General features: G+C 35.6%; 1 protein-coding gene across 1 annotated transcript; it reads left to right on the forward strand.

Moving 5' to 3' along the window:
• Nucleotides 1-14,773: 14,773 nt before the first annotated feature.
• LOC114757622 (uncharacterized) lies at nt 14,774-15,211 on the forward strand. Its single transcript, XM_028946711.1, has one exon. It carries the CDS (start codon nt 14,774-14,776, stop codon nt 15,209-15,211), a length of 438 nt encoding a protein of 145 aa, XP_028802544.1.
• The last annotated feature ends 6,891 nt before the right edge of the window (nt 15,212-22,102 follow it).

Genomic DNA, 22,102 nt, shown 5'->3' on the forward strand with positions numbered 1-22,102 from the left:
AGAATGGAGGGATCGATTTTAAAAAATGTGAAATCTAAATAATTAAATTTGATATGATTCAGCTATTATAAACTTGCAGTGAACCCTCCATTCAATGTAAAGGAAGTAGCACTGCCGCGGTTAATATGACGAAGCTCTATATATCCATAGAATCATGAGAACTAATTTTTTATGACTAGAGTGCCCTTAGCTTGCACCTAAATCAATTTTCCAATGAGCCCATTCTTTCAACGTGTATCAGAATTGTCCTTGTTTTGAAATAATTGTATAATGAGTTAATTTTCAATGTTATTGAAAGTATATCTTTCAGCATAAGTTACCGAACAATCTTCATAATATTAAAAAAAAAAAAAACAGCTCTTTCTCCTGCTGTTGTGTCAACAAGCACTACCATTGTTGACTTCAGAAAAAGATAAGCCCATAGATAAACGCGTTCCAATTCAATTTCAACTAGTTTGTTTCACAAGACCAGTAATTCCCTTAAAAGATACCAGGTCAACATTACTAATGATAAAAGTCTCAAGCTGGGAAGAAAGGGTACCTGAATAATAAATTGGTTTGCTTTAGACAATCATTACAAAGGATAATATGTTGTTTCTTCAACTTGATGACAGATTTTCTAAATTAACTTCAATTTGTTAGTATAGTAGATTTGATTCGGAAAGCTTAATTTGATGAAAACCGTTGCTTATATGGTAATGTTCTCTTAAAAATAAATCTATCTTGTATTTAAAATCCAGAAAATTTGCAATTATTTAATTAATTTTTTTAAGGGCTTCACCAAAAGAAACCAAATTATTGTTTATCTATGTATAAAAGATCCATAAGTTTATATGATAATCCAAAATAAAATATAAAATAGATAAAATTCAAATAAGGATATCGCTTTATAAAAATTAGGCTAAATTATACATAAGCTCCATGAATTTTGAATCATATACAGATAACATCTATAACCTTTGGAACTTTACAAGGAACCCCTTAAACTTTTATATTTATGCAAATAATACCCGCACGATTAATTTTGTACATTACTTATCCTCATGCAGGTTAAAATTTTGGGAGATTATTTATATATGAATCAAAGTGGGTATATAACTAATAATATATGAAGTGTTATTCGCATAGACTAGAAAACTGATAAAGGTTTATTATTAAATTTTAAAGGTCCATGTTTATTTGTAGATGATTCAAAGTTCATAAGAGCTTGAATTTGTGTAATTCTGTATAAAAGTTATAGTAAAGTTTACGTTTGATGGGTTGCAATTAGGCCTAGCTTTAAGTTAAACGACAAATCCAAAGAAAAATGAATTGGCGACTTTGGGATTGGGATTGGGATTTAGGATTATGTCTTATTTCATAAATTCGATAACTTGTGTGTCATCATGTTCCAAACAAACGAGCAATTTCTCTTTGTTTTTAAAATTATATATGATATGATATGTTAAATATCCATAATTATGTTGCGCCACTCTTTCTTGTCTTTTGTTATAAGAGACTTTAACTAATTCACACATATCAATAAAAATAGTTAAGAAAATTAAATTTATCATAAAATTCAAATGATTTTCAACATTATGCTCACTAACTGCACCAAATTCCAATATTATATTAATTTATACTTTCTTACTCTTTTTATTAAATATGAATATGTCTATATATACCTAAAAATGAGTTACAGTATACATTTAGTCATTTAACCTTATACAAAATTTTAATTGGTCTCTTAACTTTAAAAAGTATATTTTTAGTCTTTTAATCCTAAAATTGTTTACAAAAAATAATGATATTGAGATATTAAATGTTGATAAAATAATTTCAAATGCTGACATGTCAAGTTTAATTTTCAAAATAGTACAAAAAAATAGTTTAAGCTTAACAATTTTAGGGTTAAATAACTAAAAATGTATTTTTGAAAGTTAAAAGACTAAATTGAAATATTATATAAAGTTAAATGACCAAATATATACTTCAACCTAAAATATATTTAATGCTCATTACAATTATTATAAGAATTTATAAGGGAAAACCATATTGAAGGTACCTATACTTTCTTTTAATTTTTAATTTGGTACCTATGTGTTTTTTCCCCCTTTAATTAAACATTTAATTTTATCTTTTTAGCAACATTAGCTCTTATAACTTTGTTCTATTGATATTTTTAGTCTCTATCTAAGGATTAATGATGTTAATAGAAAAAAAATAAAGATTTAGTTAAGAACAAAAAACACATAGGTACCAAATTGAAAATTGAAAAAAAGTATAGGTACCTCCAATATGGTTTTCCCAATTTATAAAAGAAAAAAAATTTGTTTTTTTCTAAAAAGGATCCTATATAGTTCACCAAAAAAAAAAATCCTGTATAAAAGGGACGAGAAGAAGGAGCTCGGTGAGCAATTTTATAACATGGCGCAGATGGTTCTCGTGCATAACCAGAAGGCTAAAGACGAAAATGCCGACACAAGAGATGGGGTCACAAGATGACGTAAAAGACACTGGCCAATGAAATGGAGACACCTAAAATTAAGAAGAGAGGGATTGATTCTTAGAAGTATGATATCTATTATTTGGTGTGGTTAATATAATAATCAATTGATTAATTTAGAAAGATTAAAAAAATTATTAAATTACTTAATTATAATATATATTATATAATCTCTTTAATATATTTACACATATCTTTATATTATATATCAATTTATGAATCAAATTACTTTTAAAAAATAAGAAATATAAATCTTTTAAAATAATTTAGTCTGTTTCAGACTCGCAGTAATTATTGTTCCGTACTTCGTGGCTTTCAATGATATGCATTAAAGTCACCTTCAATGTGAACCAGCTCCTGCTGTATCCATAAATACATCAGCCAGTCTCACTCACACACGCACACACACGTACGCGCGCGCGCACACATACGTACGCGCGCACGCACACACATGTGCACACACATTACTTCCACTATATAACATGAGAGTTAGTTAACTAATTTAAATAGATTAAGAAAATTTGTTGAATTAGTTATTTGTAATGATTACTTGTTGTCTTTTGTGAAAGATTCTTGTTAATCATATATATTAATTAAAACTATCATTTGATTAAACTTTTAACCTGTGTAACTACTACAAAAGCTACTTTAAAAGAAATGGATAATTATGAGACACAAAATAGACTAGCACTTATATTTAAGATCAAAATAAAAATCAAACGAGGTCTTATATTAAGAAACATAGATTGTGTGTGTGTGTGTATGCATATCTTAGTCGGGTTCACTCGTAAGGAAAACTGTCCTAGATAGAGTATAAGCGAGTTACGTACTATTTTTGCTTCTTCTTGTTTATGAACATATTAAGAAAATTGCAAAATAATAACAATAAGCTTTATCTCATTAGATAAAGTCAAATATATAGATCATACGATGCCAATATACTCTATTAATAACCAGGTCTTTAAATATGTTGTGTAACATCCCGGATTTTGAGCCTAGAAGTACCAGAATTAGCCTGAAATAGGTAGGCTACCAGACCCTTTTTGGCAGAGGTCTCAGAGATTCCCTGGAAGGACAAAGGGATTCCTAGGGACTGAATCGCAAAAGGAAAGTTTTCTAGGACTGAGAAAAGAAAAAGTTAAAGACTTGGAAAAAGTCTCGGGGCCCAGCAATGAGAAATAGAGATAAATGGAGGCCAAAGGTTATGTTAGAGGCCTCAATGAGGTGAACTTTGAGGTTAAGCCAAACTAGGGGCAATATTGTAATTTTGTAAAGTTTTGGGCTGGTAAGGGTAAAAATAAAAATTGTGCCAGAAAATCTCAGAAAAATCCCAAAAAATAGAAAATGATAGGTTAAAGCCCGAACAATTCAAAAAAATTCTAGAAAAATAGGAATAAGGTTTAGACGCCTGTATGAGGCTAAAAATGACGGAAATGCCATTGGAAGGAATTTGTGGAATTCCTAGGGTTTTGACTGATTTTGAATATTATTAAAAATGAATTATTTAAAGTATACGGAGGCCTTAGATAATTTGAAAAAAATGGGAGAAAATACTTGAGGAATTATCACAGGTTTTAAAAATAATTCCGTCCCCAGAAAGCGAAGAGGTTGGCTTTAATGGAATTTAAAGCTTATTTACATGCTATCTGGGGAAAGTCAAAGTCAAATGTCTAGAGGTTGACTTTTGACTTAAGAAAAATTAGAGGAATTTCCCGTGATGAACGAATAGTATTGGTACCCGGAGATAGATTCTTGGAGTTGTGGACCGATAGAAAGAATTCGGTCAAGATCACTCCGAAATAAATATTATTAATTATTTTAATGGAAGAGCAAGGAAAGAGCATCACTCTATCTTTGGGCATTTTATATAATACCATGTGAATTTATTTGAGGTGACGAAATAGTGCTAGAACATGTCCCATTGGTCCTGGGAAAGTTAGGACCCGAAAAAGTATCTTATACAGTACAGAATGGCAAGATAGGTGGAGGATTACCTAAGGGTGGTATTTTGCACGAATTTTATATTAATCTCCTTCCTATTTTAATGCCTTAATGATGAAGGAAAATGGAAGAGACAAGTGTACAGTTAGATGGGAAAAGAAGGTATTATGTGTACGGCAGGATGCAAGACACATGTACGGTTAGATTTGAGACATGTGGCTTAATGATGTAAGCATGATGTCATCATGATGAGGTAAGCATGATGTCCTGGGACACTTGTCATCACAAGATTAAAAGGAAAAATGGATGGTCCAAATCAAGCTACACATTTTTAAGATCAACGACTCAGATTCAGTCTTGTTTTCTATAAATACCCCCTCCTCACCCCTCATTTCGTCCAACCTCATGAAAACCTTGGGAAAGCTCTAGAAAAATGGTTTCTAGAGAGAGAAAGAAGAGGGAGAAAGAAAGGCCAAGTGGTCCCAGGCAAGATCAAGCTCTAAAACAAGGTATGTTCATGATTTCTGATGTAGTTTTCACTACTCTTGTTGTTGTTGAGTTTGGTTATGGATTTTAATGATTTTTGGGAGCTTGGAACCCTTGGGGGAGGTGCTGCACGAAATTGTTGAGTGTGAAGGGAGATGAAATTGATGTTAGATTAATGTTCAACGTCTTGAAAGGAACACGAATCAAGTGGTTTTATATTGAAGTTGGTTGAATTTCATAATCGTGTAACTTGAGTACTGTTTCGGCTAGACCTAGTTCTTATGCCTAGGATTTGATTTTGATGATTTTGATGCTTCTAATGTGTTTAAAATAAAAAATTGTGTAGGGATAAGACGAAAGAATGAAGTTGGAAGCATTGGAATCAAAACTGAAAATTAAGTGGCAGATTTCATTTCTAGCCTAGAACCAGGGGAAGGAATTAGATTTTGATGAATCTAAACTCATATTTGGATTCCTTGGGAAAAATTGTATAGGATTGGCCTAAGGGAACAATTTTTACAAAGCTAGAACACTACATTATAAATTAAGGAAAAAGGGATTAAATTTAAGGACTTAAGTCTTTCATATTGTGTAATTCTTGGTCCTAATGAGTAATATGACCCTTGTGGCTGTGATTAGGACCTTGAGGCATCCAAGAGTAGGTTTAGATGTGGTTGAGCAAGCAACTTTAATGGTTGGAAACAAAAAGGGAGTAAGAAGAAAGCTTAAGGACACAAGGTAGCAAACTTTACCCTACTCTTATGTGCTTGGTATTTGCTTGCATGTATAACATGTTCTGTGTTTATATGGTTTTATGAACTCATGCATTGTAATTGTAAATATGTTTGAAATGTGTCATAGGCCTATGTGTTTTATGGTTAATGCATGATAATTTCCAAACATGTCGCTATGTTATGGAAATGTTAAGTTGCAAGCATGTTATGAATACCAAACTTGCTATGTATGTTTGGAGTGGTTATTGTTTGTTACTAAGATTCTTTCGAATCTCACCCTCCCTTAACCAATCATAGTAGGTCAAATGACAAAGAGAAGGCCTGCATGAAGAAGGGCAAGAAGATGGAAGCAAAGAAAGTGGAGAATTTACATGCGTTTCAATGTAATGATTGACATCGCTAATTATGTAATTAATTGTGGATGTGTCAAGCATGAAATGTGATGTAATGTTTGATGTATAATGTAATGGCATGCAACTCAAAGTATATGAATGAATGGGAATCCATAAGGCTAGTTGTTGCATGTTCGAACGAAGAGAGGATTAAAGTAAGAATTGTTTAATGGATAAAACGTAAGTCCTGGAATAGTCAGTTTCCAGCTTTAGATTGACCTGTCAAATGAATGAGTTAAGGCAGGAAATTTGATGTGGTTAAATTACACATCCTAAGCTTTAAAACAAGTGGTAGATCACTTAAAACGGATGTGTGTGCTAAGAGTTATGCCCTCCAGAAGTTGGACCTGTTATCTGGAAAATACTCAGTAAACAGTAACCCGAGAATGAATTCCAAGTTCAATTTATAGGCTTGTTTTGGGAATCGCTTGAACCATGACGCTTCCAGGCAGTACTCTAAGGGGTTAAAAGAAGGATGCTTCATTTTGGTATCAGAGCAAAGGTTCGGGCAAGTATTTAAACAGAACAGAGGCTCTGGTAAAAGTTTAATGGAGCACTGGTTCAAGCAAAGCCCAGTATGAGTGAAATCCCTATCCAGGAAAGTGATGGGTTATTAGGATTAGTCCAACTACAGTTGTGAGATTGAGGTGACTTCTTAGGGGACGTGGACATAGCGGACAAGTAAGGAATGACAGAAAGTAACCTAAAAGATAGGTGTCATTGTTAAGAGGCTCCCCCTTAGAAATGGAATGGTTAAGCTGAGAAAGAGCTTGATCGGGGTACGAGTCAAGGTCAAAAGACTCCTCAAGAGGGTAGTGGCTAAGAGTACAGTAGGCCAGTTTGGGGTATAAGTCAGTGCCCCAGTAGGGGAACCAAGTTGCAACCTAAACCTTAAGTAATCGATGTGACCTCGATAGAGGCAAGGTAACAGGATGTGATGCTTGAGGTTTGTTTGAATCCCTGAATAGAGGCAGAAACCCTTAAGGGATATTAAACCAAGAGGGATAGAGAATTGATGAAATTGAATAAAGAATTGATGATGAGTTAGGTGCCTGACCTAGACACAACACAACAAGGTGATTAAATATTCACTGTGTGATGTGATTAGTGTATGATGATCAATACTTGACCAGAGAAATGATTGGTCAGAAGATAAAGAAAGTTAGAAAGAGTAGAGTCAGGCAAGATCCCTCTTGAGGATATTATGAAAAGGAAATAGATGAGAATGTGATTGCTGATGGTTGCACTAAGAAGTGAGATATAGAAAGTGATGAGCAAGTTCCTGATGATGCTTAGAGTCTGATAATATTTAGACATATGTGACAAACTCAATTATTTTTATATATTTTGATATCTTTTATATGGGTTTTGTCAACTTAATTAGTCCCTTTTGACCTTAATTGATTGATTAATTGATTTAATATGTTTTATTTTGAATTATTATTTTATAGGGGCAAAATTATCATATTTTGGTTTAATTGTGACTAATTGATTTTTGAGGACAATTAATGCTACCTTATCCTTGAATTTTGCTTGCAGGTTCTTGGAAGATTCAAAAATATAAAAAGAAAAAAAGAAAAATAAAAAGGAAAGAAAATAAATAAAAAAGAAAAGAAAAGAAAAAATAATAATAATGGGGTGGGGGAAAACATTGCGTTTTGCCCCAACCTAATATTCAATTAATCATCATCTTGAAGGGAGAAGGGACGGGGGACACAGATGCAAGCGAGCTGGGTGGCGGTGGCAAAAGAGAAAAATAAAAAAAAACACACACATACCATGAGCTGACGGCACAAACCAAAAAAAAGAGATTCAACGAGACAGAGCAGATCATCGTTGACTTCTTACCGGTGGCAGCGAGAAGACGAAGGAACAGGGGACAGCACGAACAGGCACAGCAAACCAGCAGAACAAACAGTGACGCAGATGAACAGAAGCAGCGAACATAAGCTCGATGGCATCATCCTCCATCCACTCTTGCATTGTTCCGTCTCTGTCTTTCATAGCTTCACCGTGTTCTCCATGGAACCTTGTAGCAGAGCTTTGATTACAATTTTGATGGCAGTCCGTGGCTAAGATCCTCTAATTCTCTAATTCAACAACAATGGCAGGAGCTCCATCATCAAAGGGGAGTTTAGTTACTTAATTTCCTGTCTAATAATTGTTTAACAATTCCTAGGTCTTAGGATAGTTATTCTGATTATTAGAAAATTTCTATTGTTTAATCTGATTATATTTGGAGATTATTGTGACTGGATTATTGTTTAGCATTTGACATTGGGCTGTTTATAGCTTTGATTTCAATTATAATGTTGTGGTTATGACATTTGTATTGATTTTGGAGTTAATATATTGTGATTTTCTAAGGTGGCTTGGAATTTTGGATCATATTGTCTCTTGCTAGCTTTAATTCTGTTATTTTGGATTTAAGAGTTCTAATTAAGCATTGGTTTTTAGCATCATTAATCCTATTTTACTATTCTGGTTGCAGTTAGTAAGTTGGAATTTTAGGAAAACATTTTGTGGCAACTCGAGGTGGCTCGGTTGTTGGATTAAAAGCTTAATTATAATTCTTAATTCATTGTTTTAACTCTCACATCTTTTAGAGTGATGATTGCCTGCATTGTTGAATTGGAGGATTGATTACTATTATTGTTATTTGTGTGTTTCATTTTCATTTCTTTAATCTTCATTCATTTTAATCATTTTTACATAAAAAAAACAAAAAAAAATGTTAATTTCAATTTAATTCAAGGTGTTTACTTAGCAATTATCAAATTAAAAATCCTTTTTATAGTTTAGGTTACTTGCATTTATTTACTAGGATTTAATTTCATTTTCGGCTCTTCAAAGTGAATACGACCCGGATTGTGCACTATATTACATTAATTCGGTTAATTTTTGGAGTAACCCCAAAGCGACAAATTAAGGGCAGTTATCTTCAAGTGGCGTCGTTGCCGGGGAGCCAAGAAATTGGTTCTCTAGTAATTAAGTGTCAAGTAGCCTTGATTGGGGTTCATTTGTTGAGCCTTTTTAGTTTTCATTTTTGTTAGTTTTGCATTTTTTTTAGTAGTTTGCATTTGTTTCTTTTGATTTTTCATAGCATTTCTTTCCTTTACATAGAAAATTTCTCAAAAACACAACTAAATATCTTGATTTTTCATTCATTGCATTTTTCATTCTCATACACATACACTTGCATTGCATTGCATTCATCTGTTTTCTTTTGCTTAATTGCTTCTGGTTGATTGATTGTTTATGCCAAGAAGGGGTAGGTCTAAAACCCTAGTTCCTTCCAATCCTGAGCTTCAAAGTTCTTTAAGGGAAGTTAGACAAGACCAAAGGGTAGAAATGACTAGTGAGGTTGAACTAGACAATTTAACTGGTCTAGATTTGGTGGTTGACTTAGGTGACATAATGGAAACAGTTAATAATCCTAATGGTAACAACAATGGTGGTAATGACAGAGGGGGCAATGGACATAATGGGGAACATGATAGAGTAGGAGAGAATAATGGAGGTAACCCTAGAAGAAGAACCATTAGGGAAGCCACTACTTCTGATGCAAATTATGATCCTTTTAATGTTGCATGCCCTAATGTTGATGTTAATTTTGAGATTAAAGGTCCACTGCTTAATTCTTTGCCTAAATTCTATGGTTTGACAGGTGAGGACCCGTACAATCATCTGAAATCTCTCTCTATGGTATGTGCTAGCATGAAGCCGGTTGGAGCTAATCTGGATGAGGTTCTTTGGAAGGTATTCCACTTGTCTCTGGAGGGCAAAGCGCGAGAATGGTACATGAGCTTGCCTAGGCATATGGCAGATGCCTACCATAACTGGAACAACCTCAGAAAAGCATTCTTAGAGAAGTATTTCCCTGCTTCCCGGACTTCCACATTGAGAAAAGAGATCTACTCTGCAAAGCAAGACTATGATGAGTCACTTTATGACTACTGGAACCGTTTTCAGGACTTGCTTTCTAGATGTCCACACCATCAGATTCCAGATGAGCAGTTAGTCCAATACTTTTATGATGGACTTAAGACCCAAGACAAGGGGATGTTGGATGCTGCTTTGGGGGTTCTCTCATTGATTTAACTGCTGAGGAGGCATGGGAACTTATCAAAAAATGGCATTGAACCATCAACAGTATAGCATCAGGGAGTCTAAAAATATCAATGCAATGCATGCTAATCCTTCTTCAGTCCACATTCCTCAATTGGACACATTCACTTCTCAAATTGCTGCTTTGACTACACAGTTGAATAAGCTTGCATCTCACACTCCCCCTGTTGACACTCGAACTCCTAATTCTATGGAGATGACTGCACCTAGTTGTGAGCATTGTAATTCTGTTATGCACATCTCTGCTGCTTGCCCTCATAGATATGAGGAAGTTTCTGCCATGTATCAAGGAAGGGCCAATCAATCTAAGCAATGGAACCCATACTCAAACACATATAATGAAGGATGGAAAGCTCATCCTAATTTCCGATGGGGAGGAGGTGACAATAGGCAGGTTCAAGAGGGGTTTCAAGGGAATATGGTTCCTCAAGGGCAATCTTACTATGGAGGGTTACAAGGAGAATCTTCTAGAGCCATGTCTACCCCACAGCAATCACAGTCTAAGGATGATGAGCGGTTCTCTCCAATACTCAAGGGCATTGAGGCAATGACTGAGCACATATCTAAGTCTGAAGCTAGATTTGCAGCCCTAGAGAATAGGATGGAGCAATGGGAAACTAGAACCTCTAATTTGACTTCTTATGTCACTAAGTTGTCAAATGGTATGAGTGAACAGCAAGCTAAGGCTAGTGGTTCAATGCCTTCCAACACGGTGATAAATCCTAAATCTTTGAATGCAATTACATTGAGAAGCGGTAAGGAAATTGGTGCTAAGAAAGTGCAATTCAAAGAAGATGAAGAGGATGAAGAACCGGTTGACGAAGAGATAGAAGTTGAGTCTCTCCTTCTAAAACCACTCAAGACATTCCCAAGGCTACTCAAGAGACCTCCATTCAATCCAAAGAGCCAATAAGAAAGGATCACCTCCCAAAGGTGATGAGGTAAACATTTCTGACTTGCCTTTTCCTCATTCATATCTCATGAGTAAGAAAGTTGTTGAAAAGAAAGATAATGATGAGCTTTTTGAAATGTTTAGCAAACTTGAGGTTAATGTGCCATTACTTGATTTGATTAAGAAGATGCCTAAGTGTGCTAAGTTTCTGAAAGATCTATGTACAAACAAGAGGAAGTATAGGCATAGTGAGAGAATCCAACTGGGTTCTAGTGTTAGTGCTATCTTCAAGCCACAGCTACCTATTAAGTGTAAAGACCCGGGTTCCTACACTATTCCCTGTACCATAGGCAAAACAAACATTTCACATGCCTTACTAGACTTAGGTGCAGCCATAAATGTTATGCCTACCTCTATCTATGAGAGTTTAGGTATCCATGCCTTGAAAGACACTAGTGTTGTGCTAGGTCTAGCTGATAGGACTGTGAGACATCCTAAGGGCTTTCTTGAGGACGTTCTTGTGCAAGTGAAGGGTCTTGTGTTCCCAGCTGACTTTTATGTGCTAGATATGACTGATGAGATTAAAGCCGATAGCACTTTGATTCTAGGAAGACCTTTTCTTAGAACAGCCCAAACCATAATTAATGTGAAAGACGGGGTCATTACCATGGGTTTTGGGGACCAACAGATTACCTTCAACATTTCTGATGCTATGAGTCAAGGTTATGCAGATTGCTCTTACTTGGGTGTTAATTTGATTGATTGTGCTGTTAATGATGTTGATGATTTGCATGAATCTGAGATGCATGAACATGACTGGTATGGTGAGATTGTTGAGCATGATGATGCATTTACTTGTTTATCTACCCCTCATTCTTCTTTTTTTGCTCATGTTATGGTGACGTGGTGTGTGTTAACTTGTTTAGAAGTTGATCACCTCCTTTCCATCTCTCATGATTTTGATGCATCATCTTGTCTTAACTGTGATTCTGCCTTGAACATTACACTTGATGATAGCCTTGAGAAAGGCGAGTTTGTTGATTCTGCAGGTACTGATGATAAAGGAGCTGTTACACAAGCTACACCGGTAGCTTCTCCAAACTTGCTACTGACTTAGTCACTTCTAATCCCACTCTTTCTTGTGATTTACTTGATGTTTCTGTGATAAAATTGATACCGATCCTTCTTTTTGTAGGTCATCCAAGAATGGCACTGAGTTGGGAAGTGGAGGACATACACATCATGATGAGCTTATATCTCCTTCCCTAAGCCATATGGACATGCCGCTTGCATTGAATGCACTTGACATAAAAGAATTAGTTCCTTCTGTTGTGCAACCTGATTTAGAATTGAAACCCCTCCCCCTAATTTGAAATATGTCTTTCTTGCTGCTGATTCTAAATTGCCTGTTATTATTTCCAGTTCTTTGAGTAGTTCTAAAGAAGAAAGATTGATTTCTGTGTTGAAGAGTCATAAAGGGGCTATAGGATGGTCTTTAGGAGATATTCCAGGAATTAATCCATCAGTTTGCACACACAGGATCCTTTTGAATGAAGGGTCCAAGCCAGTTAGGCAACCACAGAGGAGATTGAATCCTCTCATTCTGGATGTGGTTAAGAAGGAAGTCTCAAAGTTTTGAGTGTGGGATCATCTATCCCATATCAGACAGCGAGTGGGTAAGTTCTGGTACAAGTAGTACCAAAGAAGAGCGGTATCACAGTAGTGAGAAATGAAAATGATGAACTGATTCCAACTAGGGTTCAAAATGCTTGGAGAGTGTGTATAGATTATAGGAAGTTGAATGATGCTACGAGAAAGGACCACTTTCCATTACCTTTTATAGATCAGATGTTGGAAAGAATTTCAGGAAAGTCTCATATTGTTTTCTTGACGGTTTTTCTGGCTATTTTCAGGTGCCTATCGCTCTGAAGATCAGGACAAGACTACCTTTACATGCCCTTTTGGTACCTTTGCTTATCGAAGGATGCCATTTGGGTTGTGTAACGCTCCAGGCACCTTTCAAAGGTGCATGATGGCGATATTTAGTGATCTTCTAGAGCAAAACATGGAAGTTTTTATGGATGACTTTACTGTTTACGGTGAGAGTTTTGATGAGTGCTTGAATAGCCTAGAGCAGGCTCTTGAGAGGTGTATCGATAAGAAATTGGTTTTAAACTTTGAAAAGTGTCATTTCATGGTTGATAAAGGGATAGTCTTAGGTCACCTCATCTCTTAAAAGGGGATTGAGGTTGATAGGGCAATTGAAGTTATTTCATCCCTTCCTTATCCTACTTGTTTAAAGGATTTGAGGTCTTTCTTAGGGCATGCAGGTTTCTATCGGCGCTTTATTAAGGATTTTAGTAAAGTTGCTTTGCCTCTTTCTACCTTGTTGAAAAAAATGTTGAATTTAAATTTGATGACAAGTGTAGGCATGCTTTTGACACTTTGAAATCTATGCTTGTTTCAACCTCCTATTCTCACTGCACCTAACTGGAATTTACATTTTGAGTTGTCTTGTGATGCTTCTAACTTTGCAGTAGGTGCCATGCTTGGACAGAAGAAGGAGAAACAGTCTAGAGTCATCGCATATGCCTCCAAGACACTTGATTCTGCTCAAGTGAATTACACCACTACAGAGAAGGAACTGTTTGCTATTATTTTTGCTTTGGATAAGTTTAGACAATATCTAATAAACTCTCAAGTGGTTGTTTTTACAGATCATACAGCGGTTCGATACCTATTTAAGAAGCCTCAGTCTAAACCTAGACTGCTGAGATGGGCTTTGCTGCTAAAGGAGTTTGATATCGAGATTAGAGATAGAGTCGGAGCGGAGAATCATGTAGCTAACCACCTTAGTTAGTTACCTGAAGGCACACAGGGAGTTGACTCTTCTGATCTTGTTATTGACTCATTTCCTGATTCTGCACTTTTTGTCTTGGCTGTTCATGAGCCTTGGTACTCTAATATAGTTAATTTTCTTGTCACTGACGTTATACCTCCTTCTATGTCTAAATTTTAGATTGATAAGCTGAAGAGGGAGGCAAGATACTATATCTGGGATGCTCCAATCCTGTGGAAGCAATGCAATGACCAGATCATCAGACGCTGTGTTCCAAATAATGAGATCCACTCTATCCTTACCTTTGCACATTCTTTATCTTGTGGGGGGCATTTTAGTGCTAAAAGGACTGCTAGGAGGGTTTTAGAGTGTGGTTTTTATTGGCCTTCTCTATTTAAGGATGCTTATTCTTTCTGCAAGTCTTGTGATAAGTGTCAGAGGTTTGGGAGTTTGGGTAGGAAGCATGAGATGCCTCTAAGACCTATGCATTTTTGTGAAATCTTTGATGTGTGGGGCATGGATTTTATGGGTCCCTTCCCTTCGTCTTTCGGGTTTTCATACATATTACTTGCAGTAATTATGTGTCTCGATGGTAGAGGCAGTGCCAACTAGGAAAGATGATGCTTCTACTGTTGCCAAGTTTTTACGTTCTCATATCTTTTGCAGGTATGGCATTCCAAGAGCAATCATCAGTGACCAAGGAACACACTTCTGTAATAGGACCATCAAGTCTCTATTGGCTAAACATGGAGTTAATCTAACCGAGAAGTGAAGCGAATACTTGAGAAGATCGTGAAACCATCCCATAAGGACTGGAGTGAAAGGCTTGAGGAAGCTCTTTGGGCTTACAGGACTGCCTACAAGACCCCTATAGGCATGTCCCCCTTCCGGTTACTCTATGGCAAGGCTTGCCATCTACCTATGGAGATCGAGCACAAATCTTATTGGGCAATCAAGGCATGTGATGTAGATCTCGAATCTTCACTAGTCAATCGGAAGATGCTGCTCCAAGAACTTGAAGAAATGAGACTTGAATCCTATGACAATGCCAGAATCTACAAAGACAAGCTGAAAATGATTCATGACAAACAGATTCTGAGAAAGCAGTTTTATGAAGGTGACAAGGTTCTGAAGTTTAAAGCCTGGTTGAAGTTGATGCCTGGGAAGTTTATCACCAAGTGGGAAGGTCCGTTTAGAGTTCCTAAAGTATATCCCTTTGCCACTGTAGAGCTCGTAGATGAGGAGACCAGTATAACTTCACAAGTCAACGGCCATCTGCTGAAGCACTACCACGAGGATCAAAGACCCCCTTGATCACACGGTTGTTCCCTTCCACCCTACTCTTTTACTTTCTGTTGTATTGCTGGTGATATCTGTTTGCTGAGATAGTTAGGAGTAAGTGTGGGGGAGGGAACTTCTCTAGTAGTTGTAGTTGTAGCTGTTTATTTCTGTTTAGTAGTTGTTTGTTTTGTTTCCTCTTGATTCTGCCATCTCTTCTGATCACTTGATTTATACTTGTCTATTTTCATTTCACATTATCTTATCCTACCTCTCCCTTCTCTCTTCTTCGTGATAGTGATGTGTTGTGCTTCAATTTCAAATCGGACTTCACACAACTTCCACTTCACTCGAGAGTTTAGGTTAAGATAATGTTGTTTTTCTTATATTGAGGACAATGTATTGATCAAGTGTGGGGGAGGGATTGTTGTTGAGTTGTTGAGTTGTTTTTTTTAAAATTTTTTTTTACCTTTGGATTTGCTCCTGTTTCCTAAGTATTGCTGCTATAATTGCTCTCTTCTTTGCCTTATTGGTTGATTTTTGAATTGCATCGCATGATTTGAGAGTGATTCTTGCTTGGGAATTTTACTGCTAGTTTCTATGTCCTCCTGTTTTCATTCGCCTTAGTGTTTTGCACTGCTATATGGGCGAGTTGCTGTTTTCTCTGTTGCTGAATTTTGACTTTTGTAATCCTTGGGCATCTCTTTTAAAATCCTTTTGCACAATGCTTGTGAATATTGCACGGCTGAGTTTGATTGCATTTGATTTAAGTGATTTTTGCTCTTAGTTGATTAGCATAGTAGAATGCCTTTGGTGCAGTGTTATTAACCTTGTTTCATAGCTTGATCCTTAAGGAGGAAACATCTTGGAGAAAGCCTTGATGGAAGGATTGTTGAGCCATATATTCTTTCTCATCTTGTGTGATTTTCACCTAGTTTTGGTTAACCTCTAGAATTTGTCTAGATTCTTTTTTAAAGTTGCATTAATACCTAGATTTGTGAAGATGATAGGGGCATTCATTTCTAGACCTTTACCCAAATACAAACCACTTCATTTAACCTTTGTTCACCCCTTTGAGCCTTCACTTTCATTCCATTCATTTTATTTATTTTTTTTAGCAAGTGTTTTGCATGAGTTACGTTTGGTTTTTTATTTTGAAAAGTACATTATTAATGTCTATATCTTTGCCTTCTTGGGTTTGGATGCCAAAAAAAAGAAAAGAAAAAAGCAACAAAAAAAAAGAGATAGAAAAAGGCAAGAAAGAGAAGAAAATGTTTAGAAAAAGCCAAAGAAAGAAAGTTATAAAAAAAAAGAGAAAATAAGTTGCAACAAAAGAATAAATTTGAAATAAGGCATTCCATGGTGGTTTGAAGAGCAAGGATTTCTGTCTCAAAAGGTTAAAATCTACACATTGGTGTTGTTTCATGATTGTACTTTAGCTCACTTTGAGTTGATACTTTATTACTCATGCATTTCACTTGTTAGTCCATTCATTCATTTGGCCTTGTTTTTCGACATTACAACCCTTCAAGTCCCCTTGATCATGAACGTAAGGTATGTTAGTGGTGGAGATATTAGAATTTCTACAAGCTTATGGTATGTGCTAATCTAGGTGGATTGAGTGAAATTTTTCCCATTTGAGAGATGAGTGAAACACTTGTACCCTATATGAGCTTTATTATGTTTCTCTTCTTTTATCCTGCTATGTTTCTTGTGTTAATTTCTTTGCATTGAAGTATTCTATGATGTTGATTGATTAGGAATAAAGGTTGCTTGAGTTAATTGCACATTCATGCTTAGTTAGTTTTATGTTTGCTTGCATTGAGTGTCTCTATTGGATTCTTCTTTAATGATGTTTTGCCCAGGAGTGCAAAAGGCTAAGTGTGGGGGAGTTGACAAACTCAATTATTTTTGTATATTTTGATATCTTTTATATGGGTTTTGTCAACTTAATTAGTCCCTTTTGACCTTGATTGATTAATTGATTTAATATGTTTTATTTTGAATTATTATTTTATAGGGGCAAAATTATCATATTTTGGTTTAATTGTGACTAATTGATTTTTGAGGACAATTAATGCTACCTTATCCTTGAATTTTGCTTGCAGGTTCTTGGAAGATTCAAAAATAAAAAAGAAAAAAGAAAAAAAAAGGAAAGAAAAATAAATAAAAAAGAAAAGAAAAGAAAAAAAAAACAAGGGGGGGGGACATTGCGTTTTGCCCCAACCTAATATTCAATTAATCATCATCTTGAAGGGAGAAGGGACGGGGGACACAGATGCAAGCGAGCTGGGTGGCGGTGGCAAAAGAGAAAAATAAAAAAGAAACACACATACCCATGAGCTGACGGCACAAACCAAAAAAACAGAGATTCAACGAGACAGAGCAGATCATCGTTGACTTCTTATCGGTGGCAGCGAGAAGACGAAGGAACAGGGGACAGCACGAATAGGCACAGCAAACCAGCAGAACGAACATTGACGTAGACGAACAGAAGCAGTGAACATAAGCTCGACGACATCATCCTCCATCCACTCTTGCACTGTTCCGTCTCTGTCTTTCATAGCTTCACCGTGTTCTCCATGGAACCTTGCAGCAGAGCTTTGATTACAATTTTGATGGCAGTCCGTGGCTAAGATCCTCTAATTCTCTAATTCAACAACAATGGCAGGAGCTCCGATCATCAAAGGGGAGTTTAGTTACCTTAATTTCCTGTCTAATAATTGTTTAACAATTCCTAGGTCTTAGGATAGTTATTCTGATTATTAGAAAATTTCTATTGTTTAATCTGATTATATTTGGAGATTATTGTGACTGGATTATTGTTTAGCATTTGACATTGGGTTGTTTATAGCTTTGATTTCAATTATAATATTGTGGTTATGACATTTGTATTGATTTTGGAGTTAATATATTGTGATTTTCTAAGGTGGCTTGGAATTTTGGATCATATTGTCTCTTGCTAGCTTTAATTCTGTTATTTTGGATTTAAAAGTTCTAATTAAGCATTGGTTTTTAGCATCATTAATCCCATTTTACTATTCTGGTTGCAGTTAGTAAGTTGGGATTTTAGGAAAACATTTTGTGGCAACTCGAGGTGGCTCGGTTGTTGGATTAAAAGCTTGGTTATAATTCTTAATTCATTGTTTTAACTCTCACATGTTTTAGAGTGATGATTGCCTGCGTTGTTGAATTGGAGGATTGATTACTATTATTGTTATTTGTGTGTTTCACTTTCATTTCTTTAATCTTCATTCATTTTAATCATTTTTATATAAAAAAACAAAAAATATTTTACTTTCAATTTAATTCAAGGTGTTTACTTAGCAATTATCAAATTAAAAATCCTTTTTATAGTTTAGGTTACTTGCATTTATTTACTAGGATTTAATTTCATTTTCGGCTCCTCAAAGTGAATACGACCTGGATTGTGTACTATATTACATTAATTCGGTTAATTTTTGGAGTAACCCCAAAGTGACAAATTAAGGGCAGTTATCTTCAATATGGTAACAATGGGCATAAGTAAATATCCCTTTATGTTCCTCAAGCATCAAGGAGAAGTGCGACCATAGCATTCAGGCCAATAAGAATGTAAGAGATAAGACTCATATAGATGGATGCCACTGCCATAGTGATTAAATGAATCAGGTTGAGAGAGTCCCCTAATAGCGATGCGGTATGAAAAGAATATGCCGGGATAGAGATTAAGCAACCGGCTGGTCTTGGCCATAGAGTGTTTCAGAAAAAAAAATTTTGGGAGGTGATTCTCTGGCTCAAGGTGATGCTGCTCTATTGAGAACAAGCTGTTCTCTGAAAAGAAAGTGATTCTCTGATGAAGGGTTGACGCCACTCTTTTAGGGGCGAGCTGTTCTCTGAACAGGAAGTGATTCTCCGATACAAGGTTGACACCGCTCTATTAGGTGGGGCGAGCTGTTCTCTGAAGAAGGAATGATTCTCTGACACCGAGCTGACGCTGCTCTACCAAGAGCGAGCTGTTCTCTGAAAGGCAGGAAAGATTCATGGAGTTAACCTTACCCCAATGGGAATGAAACTAGCCAAGAATAAGAAAAGGATGGAAAATATAAGAAGAGCGTAGAGATGATTTTATAGGATCTCTCCCCACAAGATGAAGAAGAAAATCACAAGGCATGGCAGATTAGCATAGATATGATAATAAGCCTAGAAGGCCATAGAGATGAGCCAGTGGCCTAGAAAATTTCACAGGCACTATGATTAGAAAATGGCCTGAGGTAACAAAAAGTTAAGGAGAAAAGGAAACACAAGAAAGATGAATGATTTCGGAGATGATAGGGAGCCATGGGCACTAAGCTGAGTTTCAGTACAGCTTATCATCCTCAAACTGACAGGCTTGTTTTGAGAATCGCTTGAACCATAACGCTTCCAGGCGTGTACTTTAAGGGGTTAAAGGAAGGATGTTTCATGTTGTGGACCAAAAGGTTCCCGTTCAATAACCTTATGGAGCGTTCTTCCTTTGCTTATTTTTATAAATAAGATTTCAAACTGTATGATTTATCCTTCTCACCGGCACTTCCAATGATTTTCTTTGCACATGTCCAAACCAGCTTAAGCAATGTTCAATCATCTTCTCTTGCTCTAATATTTTCATTTCAAATTATCAAAAATCTTTTCGGCAAGTAGAGGGCAGGTTGCTTTCCTCTCTAACTTTTCAAAGAAGCGGAATACACGTAACAAGCGGGGACTATAGTAGATTTCTTCCCCCCCCCCCAAAAAGTTGTGGGGCTTTTTTAAAATTTTTCATCAGCGTCCTATTTATTATAGGCTTTCTTCAACGAGTGTTGTGTGGATTGCTGAGCAGTGCAGATCGACTTCCCTCTCTTGCTTCATATCTGCAGAGTAAAGCATATTGAGATATTCACTGAGAAATGAATCAAACATTTGCTTCTGATGAGAGTGGTCAACAAATGGTGGAGCTGAAGAGACCACTTCTCCCGTATCAGCCTTCAGATTTATCCTCCGATTCCTCACAACTACAACACGTACATATGCATCATCTTTTGCTACTCTTTCTTCAATTCTGAAACATTTTCTTGTTTCATATACTTTTCTTTTTGCTTAGTATAATTTTCTTGTTTTCAAAGACATACATTTTGCAGATTGCAAGTATATATGCATCCTGTGCTTTTCATTCGTGATGTCCTTTCGTCACCAGTGCAACTCAATATTGAGACTTGATTTAAAATTTCTGTCTTTATTTAATCGTTACTCAACTATGAAATCGCTCTCTTTGTTTAAGACTATCATTAACTGACTGGTTCCAGTTTTTATTTTTTAAACTTTTTTTTGGACCATCCTTTCTACATCTTTATATTTATTTCTTGAGTGATGCATGCTAATGATACTTCTTTTATTTATTTATTTTTTCATTTGATGTTCACTCTTCCTTATTTGTATGTATATCTTTTGAATAGATAAGATGGATATATTGAAGAGCAAAATTTGAAGGAGAAAAATGATTTGATAAAATGTAAAGTTTTATGCAATTAATCACTGTTTGCAATATATAAAATGTGGAAAAAATGAGCAATAACTACTAATATATATGAAAACAATAAAGCTTAGTTATTATATAATTAAATTCTTTAACGTTTGTTATCATTCAAACCTATATTAAATGTAGTTTAATGAGCCATTACATCCAATAAATAGAAAAGAGGATTTGCCCCTAAAATCATTGTTAGAGGCTCTGGCTCTGAGAAAATGAGCCATTATCACTCAATGACTTGGTGCACTGAGAGTATGCAAGAATTTCTCCTGGCTCTGTATTAAGATTCATTGTTCCAGAGGATTCTCTAACTTCTCTTCCATTTTTTAGTAATATTTTTCTTTCTTTTTTATTTTTTTTTGGAATAAGTGACTCTTATATATTTGTGTATATGTATATATTATGCTTGTGTAATTCTTGATTGCAATCTAAATCAAACATAGGTGGAAATGGGGTGATTATAAACATCAAAGAAAGGATTCAACATTGCGGAGATGGTATTTTGTTACCAGACTGTTGTATCTACAGGGTGGCTGTTACAGTCTGTCATCGTAAAGAAAATGCTTACACTCCACTAGTTGTTTCGATTGGCCCCTTTCATTATGGTGATTAGAGGCTGCAGGACATGGAAATGTATAAACAAATATTGTTTAGAAATATTTACTCAAAGAGCTACGTCGAGCTTGGACGATTTGGTTGATTCTATAGAACATTTAGAGCTAAGGGTTCGTGCTTCTTATTCAGAGACCATTAAGCTAACTGAAACAAGAGCTTGTGGAACTAACATTAATGGATGCTGGTTTCATCATTCAACTCTTCATCATGGACTATTGGAGGAGTGAGATACTGGAAGATGCTAGATTGTCACACTCATGGTTAGAAACTTCTATACTTCATGATTTGATTTTACTTGAGAATCAACTTTCATTTTCTGTAATTGAAGAGATCTTCAATAAAGCTTTTCCCTATGACAGCTGCGGTAGCCTCCCTTCATTTCTTCGGCTCACATATGAGTATTTCAGGGTTCTAAATGGACAAGAATTAGAGCCTAATCCAAATGTTAAGATAAAACATTTTACAGATCTTCTTAGATTGTTTTACTTACAAGGAAAACTGCCTCAACGACATTCATTCTCTGGTAGCCATATACTTTCATACAACGCGAATGCATTACAAGAAGCAGGCATAAAGTTGAAGGCTAGTATGAGCAAGTGTTTATTAGACTTGAAATTTTTAGGACATACTCTTGAAATTCCACGATTTTTTTGTAGAGAATGGCACCAAAATTTTGTTTCATAATATGATGTCATTCGAATAGTGCCATTACCTCGTGATGCTTACATCACCGACTATGCTTGTGCATTGGATTTTCTAATTAATAGACACATATAAAGATGCAG

This window comes from Neltuma alba, unplaced genomic scaffold, assembly GCF_004799145.2.
Source record: "Neltuma alba isolate B1F8T4 unplaced genomic scaffold, ASM479914v2 tig00010614_pilon, whole genome shotgun sequence".
Lineage (NCBI taxonomy): Eukaryota > Viridiplantae > Streptophyta > Magnoliopsida > Fabales > Fabaceae > Neltuma > Neltuma alba.